Genomic DNA, 25,942 nt, shown 5'->3' on the forward strand with positions numbered 1-25,942 from the left:
GCCTGTCAGGCCCTGAGGCATCAGAAGGTCCCACCAGGTAGCTTGTGCTCTGTTACAACACAAGCAGACTTCTAAGTACTACTACAGGCTGTGTACACTTCTCTGAAGCTAGACTGAATTACTTCTCTCTGATTTCATGTGAGAACCACAAAGAGTTATTCCTCTGTCTGTTTGTGCGCTGTTCCTTTCCCCCAAAATTCCCTCACTGGCCACCTTTAATTAATGAATGTTTTCTATACTTCCAAGTCACACTTAAGATACCAGCTTCACAATGAAATCAGTCTCTAAAAGTATTAACTTACCCCACATTTAATTTCTCTCAGACACAAGACTATATAGACCAACCTCTAATTGTTTAAAATAGGGTCAAAATGCAAATTCTTTTTAGAATTATATATCTCATTACTGTATGTGTACATGTGTTTTGCTTGTACGTATGATATGTACCACACATGCATGCCTGGTACCTATGGAAGCCTAGAGTTACAGATAGTTCTGGGCCATCATGTGAGTGCAGAAAAATCAAACCTGGTCACTCTGCAAGATCAACAAATTCCCTTAACCTGACTCACTGACCCAAGTCCCAAAATGTAATTTTTTTTGTGAATTGCATGGTTTATTTTTTATCAAATTTATGTTAAATGATCTTTTTAAAGTTATTCTCAGAAAGTTCTATCTGTAAATCTTCATCCCTTCAAATGCTCAGAATCTTTTAAAAATTCATGACTTTGAATTATTAAAGTTCTTTTACAAATCTATTAAACAGCTAAAACAGGGCAGGTTGCAGAACTAATATCTAAGAAAACAGCATTAGAAGTCAGCAATTTATAGTTAAAACCACAGAACGCTATTCAAGAATGTTGTGCCTGGTTTTAAAAATGTATGCCTCTGCACAAGTCCTGTTACTCTAGTCAGGCACATCTGGTCTAACTTCAGCCATGGGTACTCACTGCATACACAGGGGAATGGACAAGACAATTCCACTCATGGCAATATAATTTACAATTGTGGTAAGTGCTTTAGCATTTAGAGGGAAAGAATGTGACTCTTTAAGAATGAAGGTGAAAAGAAACAGATCTGGAAATCAGAGGCTTCCATGAAATTAAAAGCTTTGATCTGAAAGGTCAAGAGTCATTCTATCCGAGATGACAGACATTAACCAGACCCTGAGCCCTTAAAATGTGGCTAGCCCAGTGAGAGGTGGGCTCCATATATGAAATTCACATAAATTTTCAAAAACTTTTTATAAAAGATATAAACTATTTAAATGATACTTTTACACTGCAAACTAATAATAGACAATGTTTACACAGTTACAAAGAACAAAATATTACACAATTAGCCATCTGCTTGTCTCATGCAGACAGGTGGTACAAGAACTTTCTCCTGTTTTGTCTTTGGAATATTTTCCTGCTTTCTGGTTATCTTCTGTTTGTTTGGTTGGTTTTTGTTATCTCTGAGTATGTCTAATTTTAACTATATCTCTATGACCTATTACAACATCCCCCATGCATTTATTCAATTAAGAAAAACATGCAAAAAATAAATATGCATTACCTTTTCTAATTACCAACTTTGAATAAGAACTCAAATTATGAAGATCTAAAGAGAAATTTGCCTAGAAATAAAATTACAGTGAATATATGTGCCCATCACACTCAGCGGTGATGTAGTTCAGAACATGATGGCTGGCAAAGACCCATTGCACTCAGAAGTGATGTAGTGGTGCACAGACCAGGATGCTGACTGATACCTGCAACACTTTACATACATTGTTTCAACGTGTGAAAAAAAAAACCCTAACTCTTGGCTTTAAGTCACATAAATGAATACCTAAAAGCATGCTCATAGTTATAACCTCAATTTTTCCCTTCTAATCAAGATATCAAGAAGTCTATTTACCTAAATGTGTAGATGAAGTGTAATTTTGGAAGAAAATTCCAATCTCCAATGTCCACTAATACAAATGAAATAGACTTCTAATTCACTTGCTTACTATGCTTTAGCATACTAACTTCTTTATATTGAACACCTAAACTTGAGAGCCTACTAGATCACTGGAAAATACAGTAAGATGGCTCCGAGGGTAAAGACACCTGCTGATAAGTCTGACGACCTCGGTTCAAACCCAGATTGTTTTTTGACCTCCAAGTCCATGACCCACCCACAACAAAATAAATTAAGTATTAAGAAAAATAAATAAATTTAAATCCCAAAAGCACTGTGCTATTTCTATTGATAAAAGTTGAGACATCTAAAACTGTGGGGAAATGTTTGCAATTAAAATAGAAAATAATTTATAAGCCAAATATGCAAGTCACTACCAATGTATAACAGTGTTAAATAAAAAAGAAAACCAGAAATGTCTCGCCAAAGTATCTCCCACTCAACCATTATTCATTATACTTAAATATTATGTTTAATATTTGCCACCTGCAATAAATTTTTCACAAAGAAAAAAGAAAAAAACTTAAGTTGTATATTGTTAACATTTTTAAGCCTTACATATAGACAGAGATTAAGTTTTTGAACAGAAGTTAACCTCCAGTTGCTTCTACGTAGTATACAGTGGAGAATCTAAACTACTTCAGTAATGTCACAACACCTTTACAACAGCATTCATGGAATAGTCTCACACTAGTCAGCTGGACGGTAACAGATATTCCACTGCAGGCCTTTTCCTCAAAAATATTATGAATTAAAATATATTCCTGGTAAACGCTGGCACGTTTATAAATATGCTCATTAATAACTGAATGAAGACATCGACAGTGGCAATTAGCAGTGTTATGTTATTATCCAGGTATAACTCCTATTGATTCTTCCAAGAGAAGAGAAACAAACAATTCTTAGTTGTTGACTGTTCCAAAAGCTGTGCCAAACCCAAGTTTCTTAAAATGCAGAGGCAAAGCACACTTTAAACCTTAACAACAATTTCTGTGTAATCTAGAAGATTGAAGCAATAATCTGTGCAGAACTCCTGTGTATAAATAAAATAGCACTATGGGTACTAAGAAATCATACATATAGTACAGCTTAGACTATAAAGAAAGGGGAAATCCAAATTACATCTTTTCATACAAAGTACACATCATATGAAAGCTGAGAAATGTAATAATCTACCAAAACGATAGACAAATATATGTGGTTATATTTAAGATGGCTCAGATGTTCTTTCCCTGGTTTCTATATTAAAATTAGATGTCCATTAAAATGTTGCACCTAAGTTAAAATAAGCAGATTTTTTTTTTTATTTTTAGAAAAATCCCCAAACAGAATCTCCTACCAAACATTAAAGTTATCTGTATATAGGGAAGGAAAGTCTTAAAGCCTTTAAAATGCACATAAATTCATTCACCTGAGGCATATCAGAAATAAACCTGAAAAAACAATGACTATTAAGACTCCCACAGGAACACATTTCACTTGCTCTTACTAAGCTGTGCACTGAAAGCAATTTATGGAAGAGTGCAGAACATACAGACATCTTGGCTGAGAACACAAACACTTGCCCAAAGTAAGACCATGATTCCAATCACTTACCTTAGCAGTGGCTTTCTTTATAGCTGCATGTTGGGTTATCTTCATCTTCAGATGGACAGATGATTTCATTCACAGCAGGGACCTTGCCAACTTGCCCATATAATTCTTTTGAAAAGCAGCTAGGAGATCAGGGTGACCTAGCCTTGCCCTGTAGCTTCCCTCTTAGACGGATAGTCTAGGTCTAGGAGCTGACTGAGAGTAGAAAAAACAACATTCCCCTTCAATACACTGTGACGTTGGGGCTGGCAATTGCACACCTAATTTATTAGGTGCCAGAGGACACTGTCATTGAAATTGTAGACAATTATTCCAATGGAATAAAGGAATTTCAAGGACCTGGGGAAGAGTCCTACCTTCTTCTTATATCTCATCCAAAACAAACTGACAAATGAAATCACAAAATCTTTTTCTTAAAACATTTCATTTAAATACAATTTCACTATTTTGTTAAAAATAAGACAACACTTTAAACATCTGTGCTGGGCTAAAAGCAACTCTTGATCTTGAAACATACCATTCAAATACCTTATAATCAATAACTAAACTGTTGAATTAAAATTAGAAAACAAAGCTTTACCTTTCAAAGTGTTTTCCCTTCCAACCAACTGCATCAGACTCATCTTAGGATAATATAGGAATTATTTGAAGCAAAGTATTAAAAAATAAAGTGCATTTGTTTGTTTGGACTGAATAAACAAACCCGCATTACTGTGGCATTGTAGAAACCCACATTACTGAAAAAGTCACTAAATGTTTTATAGAAAACCTGACAGTTAAGTCATTTAAAGCCATATTATTCCCTGCACAGGTAGAGGGGGTGTGTGTCTCTGTGTGTGTGTGTGTGTGTGTGTGTGTGTGTGTGTGTGTGTGTGTGTGTGTGTGTGTGTTCTTTTACTATTTTCAAGGATTCTCTGTACAAACAATTTGATTATTTGTCACATTAAAATTAGTCTAGCAAGGTCTGCGGTTCATCCCTACAACCCTACTGCTGTAGAAGCTGAAGCGGAAGGCCACAAGTTTGAAGATGATTTGACCAACTTAACAAAAAGGGGGAAGGTGGGGAGGAGTAAGAAAGAAATGAATACTTTTAAGACAGGGTTTGACTCTGAACCCTAGGCTAGCTTGAAACACTCAATGACTCACTCTCCTGCCTCAATCTCCCAAGTGCTGGGATTATATGTATGTCTTATCATGATCGGCTCTAAACCATATTTTAAGGAGGCTGACAATGTAGTTTAAATGTTAGAATCATCTAGCATGTATAAAGCCTTGGGTTTAATCCTCATTCCCACGGAGAGTAAAAAAAAAAAAAAGAAAAAGAAACTGCTTACAACTTGCAATAACTTATGTAAAATTATTTCTGGACACTATTAGTATAGCAAAATACACAAGCATCTGAAGGGTATTGGGAAATACTAAAGATAATGAATTAATTACAAAAGCAAGATGATTTCAATACAATTCTCTTTATACTACTCCAGTGACAAAACTCAATACAGAAATACTTAATTTTCAAATACAAATCACTATAAAAAATAAACCTTTAATAAACTACAAGTAAAACCAGAACAGTAATTATTGCCATACACCCATTGTGGGTTTTGAAAACTACAGAAAGAAGGTAATGCATTGTTTTTCATTCAATAATGCTAAGCCGTACAGTCGTAGTTGACTGTGCCAATGTGTCTAGCCACATTAGTGGCATTGCCTGAGTCTATCTGAAGGAAAAACATGATTCAAATAATAGTTCTACCTCACTTTTCGTAAGCTAAGAGGATAGGCTACAGTTTGTGGAGCAGCTCAATTCTGGGACAAACCAATTTAAAAAAAAAATTAATCAATTTCTTCCTAATGCTATTACCTCTTCATACAGTTTGTCATGTTATGGTGACCTGCCACCATAAAATTATTTTTTTTTGCTCCTTCATAATTCTTTTTGCTAGTGTCATGAATAGTAATGTAAAATATCTGATATGCAAGATATTGGATATGGGACACATCAAATGTTGGTCAACCCCCAAAGTGGTTGTGACCCACAGTTCAGAACCACTGGTCTAAGACAAAAGATGTTCTCCTCTGACCACATACGACCTTTTTCATTATGACTCATCTATGTGCCCCATTACATGGTAATAATGGTCCATTCTATACAGGAATAAGATACAGATAAAAAGGCATTTCCAAAGTCCTCTCTCTAGTCATCTGGAAGGAAGATACACATTCTAATGACATTACAGGAATTTAATGCTGTATGATCCCTAAGAGCCAAATACGCACATTTGTATTAAATAAATGCGTATACATAGCTATAAATAAATGTTTTACTAGTGACAAGCTCTTCCATGAAGTCAAAGTTTGTACAATTTAAGTTTTTCTAACTACAATACTCACCCACGCATTCACACCTGGACAGACGTATTTTGTTTACTGCATAATTACTGGTTTGAGGGTGATCTGACTCCCTCAACTTCCTCCTCTTGTTGACTAACTGTAAAGGGAAAAGGTTCCTGTGCTCACAGAAAAGCACTAGGAAACCCAGAAAGGAATGCTAAACATGCAGAGTTGTCTCTTCAAAGAAGAGATGTATGCCCATTTTCAGCCCAGAAAACAGAACACAGAGAACACAGATGTAGTTAACAGCCTGATGGTCTGTCTGTGCTTCCAATCTGTAGAGCCAGGCCTCACCTGACTCCCATAAACTATTACGGGGAGCCCGTCTTTGTGGGATAGTTAATTATCATTAAGGAATCTTTTTTCCAAAAATTATCCTGTGCTTAAATATGACTAAAATAAACTGCCCAGTCAGTGTCAGATTCTAGAAGTTGGAACTGACCCCGGCTACTGAGTCCTGTTGAACTGGATTTCCTTCCTGACTCTCCTAGCCACAATGCTTGCAGAGCCCCTCAACTAAGCACCTAATCTTAAAAAAAAAAAAAAAAAAAAAAAAACCTCAACAAATAAGGCCCCAATACCAATCTAGATCAGAGTGAACTTTGGGGTTGGGGATTTAGCTCAGTGGTAGAGCGCTTGCCTAGCAAGCGCAAGGCCCTGGGTTCGGTCCCCAGCTCCGAAAAAAAGAAAAAGAAAAAAAATGGTCTTTGAAGGCTGTCAAATGAACTTTGGCTCAGTGGGTAAAGTTGCTTGCTGCCAAATCTGACAACCAGAGTTTGATCCCCAGGACCCACGTAAAGGAAGGTAAAAAATCAACTCCTGAGACTAGGTGTAACAAAAATGTTTAATAAAATATAACATTGTGTCCTGTGGAGCCTATTAGGGGTCAATAAACAGGCAACAGCAGTGTAATGCTATAAGAACATGCCAAGATTGTCTCTTTAAAAGACTGGAGCCATCTTTTCCTGCTGTCTTCAGAGACCATTTAGCTAGCCCAGGATCCTGAAAATTCATCTGGTCGTTTGTGTAAGAAATCCTTTGAAAACAGACCAGTTCATAAGGAAGTTCAGTGAACATTCAGTGATAAATAATCCGTCCCTCCAGCTTCCCATGTCCAATACAGCAAACTGTGGAGCCGCTCTGAGCCATTACCTGTTCGTGCAGCTCTAGCATAATTCAAAAGCCATACCGTAAGGACACTTTTACTTCAAGAACAAATAGGATTTAAGACACAAGAATCAGGCCTGTGTGCGCGCGCACGCGCGCACGCGCGCGCACACACACACACACTCCTACATTGTATATTAGATATTCTAACATTGGTTAGTCAATAGATCTCTCAATCTCTCATTTATGAGAGAGCTTATCCTGATCCTAGCACATACATGTAAGAAAACACATACAACTCAGCACTACTACTGAAGGAGTTGATGAGAAGGCTCTAGACTCCATGGATGAAGAACAGCACTAGATTTTACGCACTTGTTCTCTATATGCTGAATTCTAGAGATGATGGATACCAACACAAAGTTTAATGACCCATTTTCCTTGATCTCTATTTTGATATGCACACATATGACTGTATACACACTTGAATAGGAAACTGTCTACAACAGAAACTTTTTACACCCTGCAAATGTTCTAATCTTTTAACAGAAAGTAAGAATACCTTAACATTTAAAAAGACTTAAAGAATCATCAAGAAATAAGTATGACAGGAAGAAAGAAATATAACCTCTAACTGGTAACCCAAACCAAGTTATGTAAAAAAAAATAAAAATAAAAAGTAGCCAAATGAACAACAGTAGACTTGTTTACTTAACTTTGCACCAGTTGATATTCTATGTGAAATGAAACAACTTCCTAGTGCTAGCTACTCTCCATATACAAGAACATAAGTTCAATTATGATATTGATATTGAACAATAAGTATTATTTCATACCTGTTCATACTTTGTTTTTTAACTTGACACAAACTAGGGTCTTCTGGAAAGAGGAACCATGAGAAAAAATGTCTCCATCATACTGGCTTGTAGACAAGTCTCTGGGGGCATTTTCTTGATTTATAATTGATATGGGAAGCCCTGACTACTACTGTGGGCAATGTTATCCCTAGGCTGGTGGTCCTGGCTTGTGATAAGAAAGAAGGCCGAGGGCTGGAGAGATGGCTCAGCGGTTAAGAGCACTGACTGCTCTTCCAAAGGTCATGAGTTCAAATCCCAGCAACCACATGGTGGCTCACAACCATCTGTAACAAGATCTGATGCCCTCTTCTGGTGTGTCTGAAGACAGTGACAGTTACTCATCATATATAAAATGAATAAATAAAATCTAAAAAAAAAAAAAAGAAAGAAGGCCGAGCAAGCCATAGGGAACAAGTTAGTAGGAAGCCACCTCTGTGACCTTTCCTTCAGTTCCTGTCTCCAGGTTCCTGCTTTTGAGGTCCTGCCCTGACTACCTTCAGTGATGGACCTTAAGCTTTAAGAAGAAATATATCCTTTCCTTCCCAGATTGCTTTTGGTCATGGTGTTTATCACAATAGAAGCTTGACTACAATCCCGCCTGCTAAGAAGTAAAATAAAATTGCTCCAACTGTCTTCTTTAGAATGGATTAACATAAAGTGTTTCAAAAATAAGCTGTAAAACGTCAGCAACTATGACAAGCACCTGGTTAATGATTTTATGAAGAACAGCAAAAACATTCAATGTCACAAGGAAGCACTCACATATTCTTCACTGAATACTATACACCATTTTTAGGTATTAATTTAAAAACCTGCATAACAAAAATTCAGAAACAAGCAGAAAAAATTCGATCATTTTATGTGAAAACATTTGTTTGAAACAGAGAGAAGGGGTTGGGGATTTAGCTCAGTGGTAGAGCGCTTGCCTAGGAAGCGCAAGGCCCTGGGTTCGGTCCCCAGCTCCGGAAAGAAAAAAAGAAAGAAAAAAAAGAAAAAAAAAAGAAACAGAGAGAAAAAAGAGCAGAGGAGGGATGCGAGCTGCCATGCTCGTGGGAAATTATGAACTATGGGAAAGGCCTAGCCTTGCAGCACACGCTTGGCTCAGCTGAGGAGCTTCAACGTGGGTGAGAGACCCTGTCTAAAACACACAGATGAAGAGTGGCTGAGGAAAGAGTGATGATGGAGGAAAGAGATCCCTGGACATTAATCTCTGGCCTCATACATACACACGCGTGTGCATGCCTTCACGTCCATATTCACATGAGCAAACACAAACACACACACCATTAAACAAATAAATAACAAATGAGACATCTAAATAGCCTTTAAACAGGGCTGGAGAGATGGCTCAGCGGTTAAGAGCACCCGACTGCTCTTCCAGAGGTCATGAGTTCAATTCCCAGCAACCACATGGTGGCTCACAACCATCTGTAAAGAGATCTGATGCCCTCTTCTGGTGTATCTGAAGACAGCTACAGTGTACTTATATATAATAAATAAATAAATCTTTAATAGCCTTTAAACAGATTAGCTACACTATACAAAATGAAAATCACTGAAATCATAGCATTCTTCACTGTTGCCCAGATCACGTCTCAGCAGCAAACCTCAACAGATTTGCCTTAGTGACTCAAGGCTTCCTTGAGCCTGTTGAATAATGATCAGAAATTGAACCTTCACGTATCTAGAGATGAAACGTACTAACAACTAATATGCAACAGATCTTACTAGAAATTTGTAAGCCTTTGGTAATACTACTTTTATACTTTCTAAGTTAAAATGTATTCAAAATTTCTTATGGGCAGATTAAGTTTCAATATTAAAACATGTTTTACAGAAAATCAAACAATTAAAAAAGAACCCAATAACCAAATAAAAATTAATCTTGCCCACATCTCAAAACTCAGCAACCAGTCATTAGGAGAAAATGATGAAGACACAAACAGATGTTAGTTTAATATCGATTTCTTATTAAACAACTTAAGGTAATAAATAACTTTGATTTCCGTTAAATGTCATTCTTTTTGGAATAAATGCAGTAGGCAATTGAAAATAACTGAGAGTATGAACTAGGTGTTAATTATTCCTAAAGAAAGTTATTCAGGGGCTGGAAAGATGTTCAGGAGTTTGGCGTACTTGCTCTCACAGGGGACTGACTGTGGGTGGACTTCCAGTGCCCACATGCCACCTCTCAAATTGTCTCTAACTCCAGTGCAAGGGATCAGATGCCGTCTCCTGAATTCTGTAGACACCAGACAAGTGTGTGTTGTACTCACAGACATGCAGGCAAAACTCTTACAAATACATCTACAAAAGAGACACGTTGTTCGGCAAATTGAAAATGTACCTGGCCAACTTAAATCTATTGTGTGTATTATAGAAAAAAATAACCGGAGCATCAACTCCCTCAGTCTGCCTGGGGGGCTCAGTGATGCCGCCATCATCATGCCTCTGCTGCACAAAGCCTCTGCTGGACTGCAGGAGCTGAGGAACTGCTGTAAGGATCTGTTTTGTTTTCTTCAACCAGTCCAAGCATTTCACACTAGGATAGATACAAACCCACAACAGAGAAGACAGAAATGAAAGGGCATCTGGAGAGGGAAGAGAACAAAAGGGCAGAAAAGGAAGATGTCCAAAGTGTCCTTGGATTCTGGAACTCTCCTCTAGGCTTTTGCTCAAGATGAAACGTTGGGTAGTGGTCAGGTCCCCCTACAGTTTTTCACACGGGCATTTACAGCCAGACTAGGGATGAGTGAGGGACCACTGCTAAAATCCAAGTCTCAGTTTTTACATTGAAACCTTGTTGTCTAGTGACTGTGTTCTAGGCCTATGCTTCCTATCCTTTTAAAGGCTTTCTCTATTGGAAACTACAACATGCTATACAGAAATAGGGCACATTGAAGCCCTACATAGAGAAGGCTATTTCAGTTCACAGGATTTATTTCAAATTCAACCATAAGAGCCCTTATTCCACAAAACTGTCAAGGCACAATTTCAGTGCAATTACACCTCAAATCTTCACTTTCACTGCTGGCCAAGGATCAACATCTATGCAATATGTCTTAGAAAGAGAAGCCAGGGTGAAAGTAAACAATTCCATAAAGCAATTTCCCAAACATGATCCCACATAACACATACAGAAACATTTATACAGTCACTTCTACTAAACTTATTATGGAGTAAGGAGGGACCTTCGTATGCTGGTATATAAGTTATAAACAGAAAACAGTTAAGCTACCATCCAAAAGGCCAAAATCAGGTAGAGAAAAGAACTGTGAGTACAAATATCTTATTTTCTAGCCAAAAGTTAACTATATGGCATTTAATAAATGAAAGATCAGGAATCAAACATTTATCTAGAATTTTAAAAAAATTACATTGTAACTTTATTTTTTTCACTGCGTAGCAGAGATTTTTACTGTACTCAACCAGCAGGATTAATAGTCTAATGCGGTTTAAGAGCAGGCACACTCCACACATCATTAACTGCTCTCACAGCACAGCTACAGGTGTAACACTTACTTATCAAAGCTGTCACTATTTTTGATGAAACTCTCCAGTTTTTCCTTGGCATACTCCACCACATCTGAATGAAGTTCAATCCCATGATTTATTCCAAAAGGACCTGTAATTACATAAGCATTTTTACAAGAAATATTAAAGGTATGCCCCAGAATTCTAATTCCCGTGCACTTATCAATAGCAAATGATCACACAGCCCCAGGTTTCAGGTGCAGCGGTGTCACTTTGCTGTTCTCTGAAGCGGGAACCAGTCGCTGCCCTCGCCAAGTGAGCGCTCTGCACCTCCAGCCCTGTTGACTAACTTGCTCACTCAGACTGGCCTTCGAGTCTCTGCCTTGTGGTTTTCCTGCCTCGGTTTCCTGAGCAGCAAGAGGAAGTACACATCACCGTACCCAGCTGAGGTGCCTTTATCAGCAGCTTCGCTTTACTCAAACTCTGTGGTTCTTGGGTGTGTACTTAAGAGTTCCAGCAAACCTCATGCTTTTCACACCATACTTCTTTTTATACATGATGATGGCTGGAAAGACCTCCCATGAAAAAGGATGGGGGAGAGCTTACTCAGTGCTCCCTGTAAGTAGCAAATGGTTCTTGCTCACTAAGGTCTAGGACTCAGTATTTTCTAACATTACTCCTCCACATTCTTCTGGGTGCCCACTCTACTCACAGTTGCAGCTGACAATCAAGGTCTCGTCATCATCTAAAATGGAGCCCAATAGGTTCTGTGCTCTGTATTCTTTTTCTGTAAGCTGCAAGGATTCCTAAGAAGGTTGTGTTTTCTTCTTGTTCTTGTTTTGGAGAAAGAGTCTCTCTATATAAACCCAGCTATCCCTGAACTTAGACAATCTCCTGCCTCTGCCTCTGGAGTGCTGGGATTAAAGATGTATGCTACCATATTGAGTTTACTGATTTTCTTTACAGAATCTGTAACTGGAGGAGTCCTCTAGTGTCTGTCACAATACAATGCCTATCAGTCTTGTCTTTATTAACCACAAAGTACTAAGAAAAGTCAATTACAAATGAGCAAATTTAGATGTTCAAATAGTCCAAAAAATTAAAACATATTTGATATTTGCATTATGCAATGCAGAATGACTTCAAGGGTTGGTCCTATCACTACATGTCCAGTCACAGGTTTACAGGTAATAGTAGTCACAGGCCGACTAAGCTGAAATAGTATGTTTTTACAAGAGAGCAAAATGAGGCAATCCTAAGCACTTCCATTCTGTTTCCTTACTTATACACCGGTAAGCTTTCGACTGAAAATGGAAACCCCAGTTTAACATTCCTTAATATTCCTAATACAATAAAAAGTAAAACTGAAGATTCACTAAAACAAAACAAAACCCTTCTCTCAAAATTAGATGTAAAACTTCAGTTTCCAAAGGAGTTAATATATGTAGGGGAAAGTTCAGCCTAAAAGCACTCAGAGGGAAGACAGATAGAAGATAAGGGGGTAATAAATATGCCCAACCTATATATATTTTAGATATAAAAGGGTTTGTTCAGCCTTGTAATAAGATAATAAAACATAATATAAAATATACATAGTAACATATAATAAAAATAATAATAAAAGATTTAGCTTAAAAGCTCACTCAAGTTAAAGCTGCACTGTAGATAGACAGACACCTATAATAGAAGCCAGTGAACAGAAAAACGTGGGCTGGTCTTTTTCTCCACCTGCCAGAAAATGGCAACTTCTATTGGTGGATGAACTTGTTTAAGTAATCGTAACTTTGTTCTCCTGGTCTTTCTACAGATATAGGATGGTCCATCAGTTACTTGCTTCAAGTACCCTTTTCACTCAAACTTAAAACAATAATCACTAAAGTTAAAACTTAAAGTTAATATCATTAAGAGAAAATCTAAGAGAAACCTGTAGTTCTGCTATCCACTAAGATTTTAGTAATACTTTCCCAACATTTTAAACAAACAAACAAATAAAAAATAAGGCATGAACAAAACTATTGCTGGCATTCTATATTGTCAAGTAGGACAGACAGTCTGTTCCTTACTTAAACATGCTTCCATCACTGTCGGAAACGTTATCAACTTTTACACATAAGCTCGGAATTTCAGAAAATTTCTTTAATTACTACTTTTATTTTTTGAGGTTATAATTACATTATTTTTCCCTTCCCCTCCCATCCCTCCAAACCCTTCCATGCTCCTCTTTCAAACTCATGGCTTTTCCATTAATTGTTGTCACACAGACGCACGCACACACATACACACACACGTATGCATGTATGTCTATTGCATATATTCCTAAATGCATAAACACAACCTCCTCAGTTTATAGAATGGTACTTGTATTTTTTTCAGTGCTGACCATTTGATACTGGATAACCAACCACTGTGCTCTTCTCTGAGGAAGACTATTTCTCCTACTCTACATTCTTAAGGAAAAATCTGTACTTATATTTTATATGCACTATTGCTTTTCTGTGAGAAGGTGTCAGATCCCTAGGAGCTAGAGTATGGACGATAGTGAGATAACATGTAGGCACTAGAAACTGAACACAGGTCTTGAGGAGGAGCAGCAAGTGTGTGTTCTTAACTACTGAGCCATCTCTCCAGACTCATCTTAATGAAGTCTCTTACTGCTTTCTCACTAACTTGTTCTTCATATAATCTTAATACAAGACAGTTAATAATTTTAGCAGTAGAGGGTGGGGTGGTCCAGCTGTAACCCCAGCACTCAGCAGACCGAAGCAACAAGTCAAGTTTGAAGCCTCAACTACATGCAAATCTGACACAAAAGATGGTTTTTCCCTCAGTAATAATATTAAGGACTATTTTCACACACAATATACATACACACAAAGAACACTCTAGTCATAGCTAATACAAATGTGTTTTAAAATGGAATTGTTTACTTTTAAAGCAAGGAAGAAGCCTATCTTTGTCACTTAATAATCAGGAAGTTATTAACATTAAAATATACTTAAAAGATAAAAATATATTAACAAAAGGCAGAATTCATGGACAGGAGAGGCTGTCAGCAGCTAAGGCCATGTGCTGCTCTTGTACAGGATGCAGGTGCAATTCCTAGCACCTATGCTGAGCTGCTCTCAAACATCTATGACACAAGCTCCATGGGGATCTGAGACCTCTGGCCCCACAGGCACCTTCATTCTTGTACACATACTCAAGGGCAGACACTAACACAGACAGACACACACACACACATGCCAACTAGTCTGTTTACTCAACAATAAACAACAGAGAAAACATGTCTCAAGTTGCAATGACGATATATGACATTCGGATGTCCTCTGACCTCGACAAGCATGTCATGGTATGCACATGTCCTGTCCCACCACACCTCCACACAAAATGTTAAAGCCATACATGGGGTTGAACAATGTCCTCTTCAGCTATGTAGCCCAATCAAGGTCAACAAGAGTTACATGAGATCCTATCACAGGGAAAATAGAAATGGAATTGTCTAATTTTAAAGCAATACAGAAGTATATCTTTATCACTTAATAATCAAGAATTAATTAACATTGAAGTAAATTAAAAGATGAACTATTTCAATAAAAGGCAGAATTCATGGACAGCAGAGGCAGTCAGCAGCTAAGGCCATGTGCTGCGATTGTAGAGGACCCAGAGAGGATAAAAGGCAAGAAAAAACAAAACAAAACTATGAACATTTAGAGTTTTTAAAGTCTACTATCATATATATCAAAAACAACAGTACAAGTTGGCAATGGGAAAAAGAGAAAACTACTCCAGGAGAAGTGTAAATGGGACCTTGTATTCAATCCAATCCAATGTTACTTATTCACATAAACCAAGGCAGACTTTTATGAAATAAAGGCTTCGTTTCTATAATATACAGTTATAAAAAGAAAATATTAACAGGAGGATACAACAGTCAGCTTTTTAAAGAGAAAACAGGAATAGAGTCAGTTTACTAAAACAAATGAGTTACTAAAAAATCTAGTTATTCTGTATATTAGAAATTATTTTTAAGACTGAGCAAAGCTCAGTTATGATAAACAACAAGGATAACAAACTAAAGACTAATTATCACACTAGCTCTAACCAGCTCACATTCACTGCTTAGTCAATAATCAAAGTGTATATGTAAAGGTCAATAAACACTAGGCAAAATACAGTAACTATTCTATTCTGGCAGTGTCACCTTCATGTGATAGCCCACAGTTGGGGCAATATGATGTGGGTACATAGACACCTATCTGACAGCCATGAAGGAAACCCAAGAGTTTTATACTACACAAATGAAGCACACTCTGCTGTTGACATTTTCTATAAAGCTAACTCACAGAACACAACCCAGAGGAAAGGACTTCCTAACATTTAGTTGGAAAGACTGAAGGGAGGAAATGACCAGATCTACACACAATGTCGTTTGAGAACATAACGGCAGAACTGGTGTTTGTTCTTCCCAGTGGAGCAACCTAGGATTAGTCAATTGCTTCCAGAAGAGTATTTCTTATTCTAAAGGGAATCCTGAGGACCAGCACTGCTTACTTAAAAGTACTGTTTACTGTGAAGTGTAAAACAAGTAACAGAACGATAGAAACTATGGTGTGCCCCTATCCCCACTAACAGACCAGGTCAGGCATACAGGGACCCTAAAACCTACAGAAGTAGTTCTCAGCCATGATGGCACATCAGTAATCTGGAACCTAAATGCAGGACAGACAAACTGGGCCTGTTTAAAGCCATCATGGGTCCTACTGCAGACAGGCCAAAGGCAATCCCTCTGAGGTGTGGCCCAGTCAGGCTAACAGGGTAACACACAACTAGGGCTCTGGTACATAAATACACAGTCCTAATCATTAGACAAAATAGTTGCACACACGCGCGCGCGCACACACACACACACACACACACACACACACACACACACACACACACACACACACGCCTATGTAACTCTGCCTGTGGATCTGTACTGACTGCAGTTTGGGCTAGTCTTGATTATTATGTACCGCCATGCCCAGTTCAGTCAGAGTGATTCTTAGTATTCTGGACTATTCAAATCCCTGTTCTCATTTGTAAAGTTAACAACTAATTACATAAAAGCAATTAGCTAACCTTAATATTTACCACAAGGGGGAGTATATGAGCTGGTTATTTGGATTTTACGATACTAATATAAAGTCAATGATATTAAACTATACATATTAAAACACTTTTTATCAAATTATATTATTGGTACTTCTAGTTATATAAGACTTTAGGAAGTGTAAGCCAACTTGTAAACTGTGACAGGTAAAAAAAGAAATTATAGATAGTATAACGTGTCAAAACATAAAAGAGCCAGGTTTAGAGACAAATGTATTTAGTCCCAGCACCTGGGAAGTGAAAGCAAGATGATCAGGAGTTCAAGATCACTTTGGGATACACAGGTAAGCTCAAGGCCAGCCTAGACTGCATGGGCTGTATCCCCCCCAGTAAAACCAAACATGGATAGCTGTGTGTGATTCTCAGAGTTCTTCACATTCTATCTAACACTGAGTAAAGACAATTACTATCTGACTTTTCCTAAATCTTGTCATGTAATAATTTAATGATTCTGAAAACGAGAAACTTCTCTCTTTTCTAGGTTTGGCAAAGTATCATCAAAAAGTCCAAGATACTGCCAGTACCATCTTGCAAGGCACCAGACCCTTCTACGTTTATGTCTATAACTAGTTCCTTTTTACTTCATTTCAGCTATTTACTGGTTTCTTGAGATAGTGCCTGATGAGTATTTTGTTATTGGCTTTTCGAGACAGGGTCGTTGTAGTTCAGGATGGCTTTAAACTCATTAACTTGCTATGTAATTAAGGACTTTCTTAAAGTTATGATTCTCTAGCTTTCACCTCACAGAAATTTACACAGCTGCAGACTTGATCCAACAATATCAACTTCCCCCAGAATTCATTTTCATTAGCTTCTTCCCGCTTCTTCTGAGTCAGACTCTTACTACGTGGCTCAGGCTGTCCTTGAACTTCAAGCCTCTTGTTCTGTACTGTCTCACTTTTGCCCACCTCATTTTACTGCAGGCATCCAGGTCCAGAAATAACTAACTCCCACTGACATGTGAATTTATTGAGCAGAATGAAGAAGAGCTAATAGGAGAAGTAGTATGATTCTCTATTGGGTATTCTCAGCAGCTGGTACAGGGTCTAATATAAATATTTCAGAGAAGTATGATAAAGGAAAGAAATTACAAATTTATATCAAAACTACTATCAGGGAATAAGTAAATCTTACAAATAAATATACTGGATTTAATAGAAAAATCTTTAGACTAGATTACATATTTACTTTTATCTTTAAGGCAATCTTCTTGCTTCAAGCCTACTCTCATCCCTATTAAGATATCCATCACATAAATAGTAATTGAAAAAAAAGGTGTCCTCTGGGTTTTACTTTACTGTGTAAGTGGGACGGTCACTGGATTAAATGCAACAAGAAAAAGAAAAGCTAATTAATTCAAAGCAAGCCTTTTGATGTGTTGGGGGTTTGAACCCTGGAAATGAGTCTGTCTGTTGCCTTCTCCACAGCACAAGACGAAAGAGGCTGGTATTCAAGTCTTTATCTTGCATAGTTTAGAAGAAAATTGCACTTTCACCAAGAAAGGGAACAAGGGATGAAGAAGAGAACAGAATGAAATTTTTTTTTTTATTGTGTGGAAAAGAATAGAGGGAAGGACTGAGTTGAGGATAGGGTAATTTCTTATATACCCTGAATAAGAGATAGGATGTGGACCACATGTGTACGAATGAAGACTGCAGTACTCTCCAAAGCCCATGTCCAGACATGGGTAGGTTAACTCTGAAGGTGTAGAAATTCATGGATTCTATAACATTCATGACACTGAAACCAAAACAAAACAAAAGAGGAGACCCATTCTTCACCATAAGCTAAGCTAAAGGCTTTTTGTTGTTGCTATTATTCAAGTGAACAGGCATTTACACACACACACACACACACACACACACACACACACACACACACACAAAAAAGAGGTCTGGAAATTAGACACCCAAGGGGAGTGGAGGAGTCCTGTGAAACACTGTCTTCAGGACACACGCAGCAGCCATAGATGCCTGTGCAGACCTATGTATGACTGTTCCCTTCAGCACTGGTGATTGATGCAGGAAAGGGATGTGCTCCCCTTGAGGCCCCGACCATCCCTGATGAACTATGAGCAGGGATTGGTGTCATTTTCTTCAGTGGTATACAGATGGTAAGTTGCCCATGCTCCAGTAAAGAATCTCTATTGTGTTCTCACACTTACCTTGTCTGAAAAAATAGAGAGGGGAAGACCAATGAAAAGAAGAGATCAGGGGCTGGGGATTTAGCTCAGTGGTAGAGCGCTTACCTAGGAAGCGCAAGGCCCTGGGTTCGGTCCCCAGCTCCAAAAAAAAAAAAAAAAAAAAAAAGAAGAGATAAGCAAAAACAGGAGAGCACAGTGAGATGAATATGACTGCAACAGAGAGCATGAAACTCTTATGCACACGCGTGTGCACACAGATATACTTACTAGACTTGAACAGGCAGACTGTCAGAAGGCAGACTCTAAACAGAATGTGAAGACCAGTTCCAGAAAAAACAAAACCAACCTGGCAAACCAAGCATGGCTGTGAATTACAATTAACTCCTGCTGCTACTTGATGCATTCAGCCCAACATTCAACACAACCTAAAGATGACTGTACCACAAGGAAAGAATCAACTGTACAACTGTGAGTTTTGCAATTACAAGATTGGTTCATGAATTCTCATAGGGAAACAGATGGAAAAAGACAATAATTTTCTGAAATTATTCTACTGTTCTAGTAGTTATGTTCTGCACAGTCTAGTGTGTGCGTGTGTGTTTGTGTGTGTGCATGCATTTATACACATGAGAGAAAGAAAGAAAAACAGAGACTTAGAAAAAGAAGCAAAAATATACAGAGAGGGAGAGGAAGAGGGAGAGGTTACAATCTTACATGTTAAAAACTCATCCTAGTAGAACCTATTTAGCTTTACAAGGTAAAATGAGCTCAGAACATGACTTGTCTATGATAGCACCAGGGACTGGTATCATATTAATGATTTAAGCTCCACTCACAGGCCTCCGTGCAATGCAGTCTCTTGCTGAACACAGGCAAGAGAGGACAGAGTTCTTTCTTACACTTCTGCTAGGAACACATACAAGTTACTCAACATCTGCTCCTCTGCACCAGATCTGCAAATGACACCAAAAGCACTGTTCAAATGGGGTCACGAAAACACTGCACTTATGGAGGAGTCATGAAAGTGCTACACTCTTGGGATATCATAAAAGCAGTGTACTCACAAGGGGGTCACAAAAGCAGTGTACTCACAAGGGGGTCACAAAAGCAGTGTACTCACAAGGGGGTCACAAAAGCAGTGTACTCACAAGGGGGTCACAAAAGCAGTGTACTCACAATGGGGTCACAAAAGCAGTGTACTCATGGAGGAGTCACAGAAGTGCTGCACTCATAGACAGGGGCTACAAAAGTGCTACACTCATGGGGTATCACAATAGCACTGCATTCACGGGGGGGGGGGGGTGTCACAAAAGCACTGTACTCACATGGAGTCACAAAAGCAGTGCAATAGTGGGGCTACAAAAGCACCACATTCACAGTGTCAGAAAAACCCTGTACCCATGGAGGGTACAAAAGTAGTGCACTCATGCTGGATAGGTGGGTGGGTGGGGCTCATAAAAGCACTGCACTTATGAGCCTTATAACTAAACTTGACAAAAAGCAAAGAGGACCATTTGCTATACAGATGATACAGATTGGAAAGATATCAATACCAAAGATAGCCAGGTAGCTCAGGATCAGAAAGAAACACTACGCTTTCTCATATAGGTGGCTCTTAGATGCTAATCACTCACTGAGCATAGAGATAGAATATAGGCTCCAAAAGCAGGGAAGACGTCCATGACATCGGGAAAAGGAGGCTTTAACAAGGGAGCGGTTAGACAATAGAACATGAGATACTAAAGTAGGAACGACGATGCTGACAGCAAAGGGCACAGTGGGGAAAAGAAACAGCAGGAGGGGGGGCTGGAGAGATGGCTCAGCGGTTAAGAGCGCCCGACTGCTCTTCCAGAGGTCATGAGTTCAATTCCCAGCAACCACATGGTGGCTCACAACCATCTGTAAAGAGATCTGATGCCCTCTTCTGGTGTATCTGAAGACAGCTACAGTGTACTTATATATAATAAATAAATAAATCTTAAAAAAAAAAAAACAGCAGGAGGTGGGGCTGAAATCAATCCGTAGGAAGGAAGTAGGTAAAAAAATGCCAGAAAGGAGCTGTTACTTTGTAAACTCATTTTTAAAATTATAAAAAAAAAAAAAAAAAACAAGAACCATGGTAATAATGCAGTACAGGACTTTGGGAGAGCAAACAGAATGCACAGATGACTATAAAGGGTTGAGCAGTGCAGTGTATACAACAGGGCACTTTGACAGCTTAAGTGTGATAATAAGAGAAAACATTCTCAAGAGATTTGTTCACAACCATAACCAGGTTACTTGTCAAGAATACTCTCCATAATTACTAAAGAGGAAACCTTTTCTTAAAACACAGGATAGAGGATCAAGACTAAAGCCAGTGTTTAATGTAGAAAACAATTTTCCCTTAGCATGACACATGGCATCTGCAGAATGTGTTTGATCTTACAAAGAACAAAGAGCTGGGGCAAGACTACTTTAAAGAAGTCCTTACAGTACCTGAAGACATTATAAAATCCTATGCTAATAAATGCTACTAAAACCATAAATGAACACAAACAATAATAACAACATACAGTGATTAGGTAAAAACTTTGCCCAGACATTGCACCAAAGCTATAGGAATAACAACTAGTATTGAGCAGATGCTCAATTCGTTAATTATGGAAGTGTCAAACTGAACTCCAATGCAATGACAATTTGCATCCACTTAGATGGCTACTAAAACATAAACAGGCTCAGATTCTTAAAAGGGAGGTGTAGCTCAGAGTAAATGTATGCTTAGTGCATATGAGTTCCTAAGTTTGATCTTCAACCAACAGAGATGGCAATACACAGGCCACTCCAGAGATAGAACAGTGACAGTGAGGATGCTGACAAACCAAAGCCTCATACAGTACTGTCAGGAATGTAAAACACTGAGGCCGCATTTCAATATGGTAATTTCTTAAAAGGGAAAACATAATTTTAAATTCAGTCTAAGAAGTCCAGTTCTAAGATCTACTCAGGAGAAAGAAATTGTCCACATAAGATTTTCTACAGGAGTCTCATGGCAGTGTTCCCAAACAGCAAAAACAATAGCTCAAACATACATCATTGTGAACTGATTGAAAAACAAATGTGGCATTTATTCCTCAAGTCATAGATTCCACATATGAGGTATGAAGCTATAGCTGGGTAACAGAAACCAGATACAGAAGATCACTGTGTGATCCCATTGCTATTAAAGGTCCAGAAAGGCATCTGTAGGAGGCAACTGGCTGCCAAGGCTATGTACGGTGGGATCAAAGAGTGGATTCTACTGAATATGGCCTAATGGAGGTATTTAAAGATTAGAGACTGTGGCAGTTTGCACTATGCTACCATTTTATTTTTTAAAAAAAATCACTGTGTTAAAGATTTAAAAATGGGTAATCTTGAGGCTGGAGAGACAGCCCCTGTATGAGCACTGGCTGCTCTTCCAATTCAATTCCCAGTACCCATATGGCAACTCACAACCTTTTGTCATTCCAGTTTGAGGGGATCCAATGCCTTCTTCTGGCCTCAAAAGCATCAGGAAAACACATGGCTCACTGACATTCATATAAGCAAAATACTCATACATACAGAATAAAAATAAAGGGGAAAATAGTAAGATTTCCAGTAGATGCATACCTGATTAAATAAAACAAGAGGAAGTGAGAGAAAGCGCATACCCACATACTAATGCAGAGGGGGGAAATGTGTGAACATTTTCTGAGGGTAAAGGCAATTCTAAATAAAGATCACATAACATCCTGCAATAAGAGGCATGAAGACCAAACCGGATGGAAGCATACACTGTAACTAACCAGCCCCTCAGGACAAACTGCCAGTGAGTTCCCTGCTTGTGGCCTGCTTCACCTTTAAGCGTGCATGCTGTAGAAAACACCACAGTGACAGTATTCACAGCACTGGAATGATCCTGGGATTCTCCTCAGTCACTTCTGATAACAGGAGAACTAGTCAAGAGACTAAAAAAATATTTAAGTTGGATAAATATATGTATGTATTACTGCTTACATTACTAGTATTACTTTACTAGAACTATAGTTTCTATATTACAGGCTCTACTACTGGGAAAATAGGGATAAATCCCTGAGCCAAAAAGAAACAGTGTAATGAGGAAGCATCCCCAGCTGAATCCACAGCTATAAGAGTGACAGTAATGTTGGTGGTTTGGTATTTAGTTCATTTTAAAAGGTAAAAGATTTGGGAAGCTTCTTTTCTCTTCTCTTCAACTTAATTACACAGGAACAAAGACAGTGCTGAGAGTCCCTTCTAAAAATCCTGAGCTCTGGGAAGACAGTTAAGTAAGCAGAATGGAATTCCACTTTATCACTAAAGGTGATGTTCTGATGCAACATATTAGGATTTGAAGTGACCTGCTCTCCTAGTCTGCAGCAAAATTAAACGTAAGGATAACTGCTTCAATTATAACTTTGCGAAGAAGACTCTTAACTGCCCCTCTCCGAACAGGAATGCTCTAATTATGGCCTATCCTCTATACTCATTTCTAAGCGAGACGAGACTTCCCCAAGGGGCATCTTATCCCTTAACTGCATATTACCAAACCAGAGATGCCCTGCCCTCCCTGCTCTGCCCGGATCTCTGTATCAAGACCACTAACAGGCACATGCAAAGGAAAGGGCTTCTGTAAATGTGGTCACTGTGGAGGTTAGAACCACACCTGAGTCACAAACTCAGACAATTAGAGGCTGTGTAAGCCATTCTCCAGGTCCAAGTGTCTTTTCCCCTCCCTCCCTCAGATTTAATACATGGAACACAAATCAGTATACGAGGGTGTAGTGTGGGAATAAGGCTTCCAGAGCAGCTTAACAGATTACACTTAGCTATGACCACTGCTTCACAGATGTTCTTTCTGTCTTACTTGTTATATCTAAAAACAACTGTAGAATTCTAATAAAAAGAGTAGTAACCGTGGTGGTTTGAACAGGTATGGCCCCCATGTGTTTGAATTCTTGGTCCAAAGGAAGTGACACTTATTGGGGGGTGGGGGGGAGTATGGCCTTGTAGTAGGTGGCTTTGTTGGAGGAAGTGTGTCACTGTCCTGGCAGGCTCTGAGATACTCAAGCCCAGCTCAGTGTGGAACAAAGTCCTGTAGTGACAATTTTGGACTTTTGTTTTCTTTTAAAACACAGAAATATTGTAAGACTATGTTTTCGTTTTGGTTCCTGATACAGGATATGGGGCTGCTTCAGAATGTCCACAGCAGCCAACTATAATTTGCCTCCTACCCTAGCAGGGGCATGACTTTTCCAGCTGCTGATAATTTCTGAGATTGTGTGATGTCTGGAATTCTGGGGACTTTTCAGAGGATATTAAATTCTAAGACCTCAAAAGGCGGGGCAGGTTGCTGGTTGTTGATGACACTCTGTTTAAGTAGCTGTGCACCGAGAAGAAACTAGATATCCTGACGGCAAAGCTCAAACTTACCCCAAGAAACTTGATGACCCAGGGAGTAGTCTAATGATAGTGTTGTTTGTACCCTTTCTGACCCATGACTTTATTAAGGAATCTCTTTCCTCTCTCCCCTCTATCCTTTCCTCTCCTATCTAGTGATAGGGGGTAAAACCGAGGGGATAAAGTAGAAGAAAAAGGAACCCACAAAATAGCCAAAAACCAGTTAGTTACAGTCCCCTTCTGCTGCCTACCAACCAATACGCAACTCTTGTCTCCTCCAGCACCAAGTCTGCCTGCACACGGCTATGCTTTCTACCATGACAATAATGGACTAAACCCCTAAAACTAAGCCAGTCCCAATTAAATGTTTGCCTTTACAGAAATTGCCTTGGTCAGGGTGTCACTTTATAGCAATGGAAACTCTAACTAAAACAGGAGTTGATACCAGGGAATTGGGTATTGTTGTGAAAGGCCTGACCATGCTTTTGTTCAAAGGAATGCGGATTTGAGAAATTGGATTAAGAAAGCAACGGAGTGTTTTAAGTGGGGCCCAACTGGCCATCCTAGTAAAAATATGGAAGACAGTGGTGCTGAGGGTGATTTGAACTATGCGAGCCTGGTACAAAAAGTTTCAGAGAATACTTTTAGTATGTTGCCTAGAGAGAATATGGCTGCTTTTTTGCCCTTGTCCAAAGAGTCTGCCTGAAGCCAAAGTAAAAAGATTTGTATGGATTGCATTGGCAAAAGAAATCTCAAAACAGCCTGGCATAAACTATCCTGTAGTTTACTTTTTTTATAAAAAATTATTTATTTTATATATATGAACACACTGTAGCTGTCTTCAGGCACACCAGAAGAGGGCATCAGATCCCATTACAGATGGTTGTGAGACACCATGTGGTTGCTGGGAATTGAACTCAGGACCTCTGGAAGAGCAGTCAGTGTTCTTAACCACTGAGCCATCTCTCCAGTCCCTGTAGTTCACACTTAAGAGGGTTGTTAATCAAATGTAGGAATCTGAGAAAGGAAAAATTCAAAATGTATGTATGGTTCAAGGAATATATGGACACCAGGAAGTAGAATAGAGCTAAATCCTGTGTTCAAGGAGATAACAAGATTATAGATATTAAATGGAATAAGGGACTGGTGATCTCAGGGCAAGATCTCACAAAGCTAAGCTTCCATATTGTAAAATGCATATTCCTATGCAGTTGCATGAGCAATAGTTATATCATGTTACGTGTTATTATAACCTGGTTATTGTTTATGCTTTTGTGTTCAAACAAGGTATAATTATGTCCTACAGTTTTTATAGCCTGGTTATTGTTTTCATTTGGAGACAAGGAGATGTGTCATATGCAATGTTAGCACTCGTTTTGAGTACCCCCTAAGCTCTTCAAAGGCAAAAAATCTTGGTCCCTTTTGATCTCTGCTTTTCCCACACCAGAAGCAATGCCCAGGACAACAGACTCAAATATGCTGCAATATGCTTTTCCCTAGTCTCTTGCTTTGCCCCACCTGTCTTCAAGACTGGCACAAGTCCCTTTCCACTTAAAATGGGACATTAATAAAACAATCAAAAATCGTGTATCAGGGCTGGAGAGATGGCTCAGTGGTTAAGAGCACTGACTGCTCATCGAGAGGTCCTATGTTCAAATCCCAGGATTTGAACATAGGACCTCTCATAACCATCTGTAATGAGATTTGATGCCCTCTTCTGGTGTGTGTGACAGCTACAGTGTACTTATATATAATAAATAAATAAGCAAACAAACAAACCTTTTTTAAAAATTCATGTAGCAGTAGACAGATACTCCTAAGCTTCTTGCCTGCCAGTTGCTTTTTTTTTTTTTTT

The 25,942-nt window shown here is 38.6% G+C and overlaps 1 protein-coding gene and 1 long non-coding RNA gene across 18 annotated transcripts in view; one reads left to right on the forward strand and one right to left on the reverse strand.

The window, feature by feature from the left end:
* LOC148005644 (uncharacterized) overlaps window positions 1-8,693 on the forward strand; it is a 79,745-nt gene extending 71,052 nt beyond the window's left edge. Inside the window, exon 2 of the long non-coding RNA XR_015620110.1 lies at window positions 8,423-8,693. This is a non-coding gene — a long non-coding RNA (uncharacterized LOC148005644). The remainder of the gene's footprint in view (window positions 1-8,422) is intronic.
* The window catches only part of Pcmtd1 (protein-L-isoaspartate (D-aspartate) O-methyltransferase domain containing 1), a 70,291-nt gene that overhangs the window by 12,779 nt on the left and 31,570 nt on the right, over window positions 1-25,942 (reverse strand). For 11 of the 17 annotated variants that reach the window (XM_087550181.1, XM_087550188.1, XM_087550177.1 and 8 more), the window contains 1 exon segment: window positions 11,421-11,523. Coding sequence is in view for 10 of the 17 variants with exons in the window: in XM_087550188.1 (XP_087406314.1) it covers window positions 11,421-11,523 (103 nt within the window). In the remaining 7 variants the exon portion in view is untranslated. 17 annotated transcript variants of the gene reach the window in all.

The sequence above is a fragment of the Rattus norvegicus genome, chromosome 5 (genome assembly GCF_021556685.1).
Source record: "Rattus norvegicus strain SHRSP/BbbUtx chromosome 5, alternate assembly SHRSP_T2T, whole genome shotgun sequence".
Lineage (NCBI taxonomy): Eukaryota > Metazoa > Chordata > Mammalia > Rodentia > Muridae > Rattus > Rattus norvegicus.